Source organism: Olea europaea, unplaced genomic scaffold (assembly GCF_002742605.1).
Source record: "Olea europaea var. sylvestris unplaced genomic scaffold, O_europaea_v1 scaffold5620, whole genome shotgun sequence".
NCBI lineage: Eukaryota > Viridiplantae > Streptophyta > Magnoliopsida > Lamiales > Oleaceae > Olea > Olea europaea.
The window spans coordinates 1-1,530 of NW_019263954.1; the positions used below are offsets into that span (position 1 = coordinate 1).

Here is a 1,530-nt window from a genome sequence, read left to right on the forward strand (position 1 = left end):
CAAACGGGTGCTTAGTTTCATCCGACCAACCAAGAAAACTTGTTTTGGTGTTTGTGATGTGATTTTGTTTTGATCCCTCAAAACCATCGCAGATCGTGAATGAACTCTTACTTCTCCGGGACACAAATGTCAATGCATTGACAAGAGATCGCAAAACTGCCCTCGATATAGCTGAAGGACTCCCTCTGTCAGAAGAAACTGTAGAAATGAAGGAGTGCTTGACTCGTTATGGTGCTGTCACAGCCAATGAACTGAATCAGCCTCGGGACGAGCTTCGGAAAACTGTTTCGGAAATCAAGAAAGATGTCCATTCACAGCTCGAACAAGTGCGTAAAACTAACAAAAATGTGAACGGCATAGCAAAAGAGCTCCGGAAGCTCCACCGAGAAGGAATCAATAATGCTACTAATTCAGTGACCGTGGTGGCTGTCCTCTTCGCAACAGTCGCCTTTGCAGCTATTTTCACGGTTCCAGGAGGTGACGATGACAACGGAATGGCAGTGATGGTACACAGTCCATCTTTCAAGGTATTCTTCATTTCAAATGCCGTTGCACTCTTCACTTCCTTGGCTGTTGTGGTTGTACAAATTACGGTGGTCCGAGGTGAGATAACATCCGAGAGACGAGTTGTAGAGGTGATCAACAAGTTGATGTGGTTGGCCTCCGTTTGCACCACCGTGGCTTTTATTGCTTCATCTTATATTGTCGTAGGGCGCCGCAATAAGTGGGCTGCGATTCTTGTCACGGTTATAGGTGGGGTTACAATGGCTGGTGTTCTAAGTGCCATGACATATTACGTGGTGAAATCCAGAAGGACACGAAGAGTAAGAAAGAAAGAGAAGTATTCGAGGAGTGGAACTTATTATTCAATGCATCATCCCGACACTGATTCAGAAGTAAACCCGATTTATGCACTTTGATGAGAGCCATGGCTTTTGATTAGCATCCTCTATTCAATATGGAGTTTGATGTGAAAAATGCTACCCAATGAAACATGGAAGGGAGGATTATTTTCTGCTCCAAAGGTCATAGGCTCTATCACAACATTATATCACACTATCACAGTACATAGGGAAAATCTGTTGCTCAAAAAGTCTCCAGCTGGTCAGAATATCGTATGAAAATCAATTTTTTCTTATCAAACTACTTTATGATTCTGCTGTATTTATAACCCCACTAAATATATTTCCCAAAAATATATAGAATATGATGTATTTTTGATCATTTACATGCACTATGAGGTTCCATATGCTGCAACTCGTTTCCCTTTTATGTGGTGTTGAATGTCCCTATTATAATTGATACAAGATCAGCAATGAAGCTTGAGGTCTCCCCAGTCCACGCAAAACCAAAAGGATAAGAAAAGGTGCGTAGGACAAGAGCGTGGGCAACACTATTGCCTTCCCGGGAAACCAGACACACTCCTATCGTATTGTCATTGCTCCGAACAGCAGCATCCACGTTGAGTTTGAGTCTGCCTAAAGATTGTCACGACAATTATTAGAATTTATTGAATGACAAAACAATGTA

At 42.2% G+C, this 1,530-nt stretch overlaps 1 protein-coding gene across 1 annotated transcript; it reads left to right on the top strand.

Annotated features, from left to right (window-relative positions):
* Nucleotides 1–68: 68 nt before the first annotated feature.
* Nucleotides 69–1,224, top strand: LOC111389103 (ankyrin repeat-containing protein ITN1-like; the record flags this gene model as incomplete). The annotated part of the gene is made up of 1 exon (XM_023013955.1): nucleotides 69–1,224. A coding segment is annotated over one exon (852 nt), but the record flags the coding sequence as incomplete, so codon positions are not given.
* Between the last annotated feature and the right edge of the window lie 306 nt (nucleotides 1,225–1,530).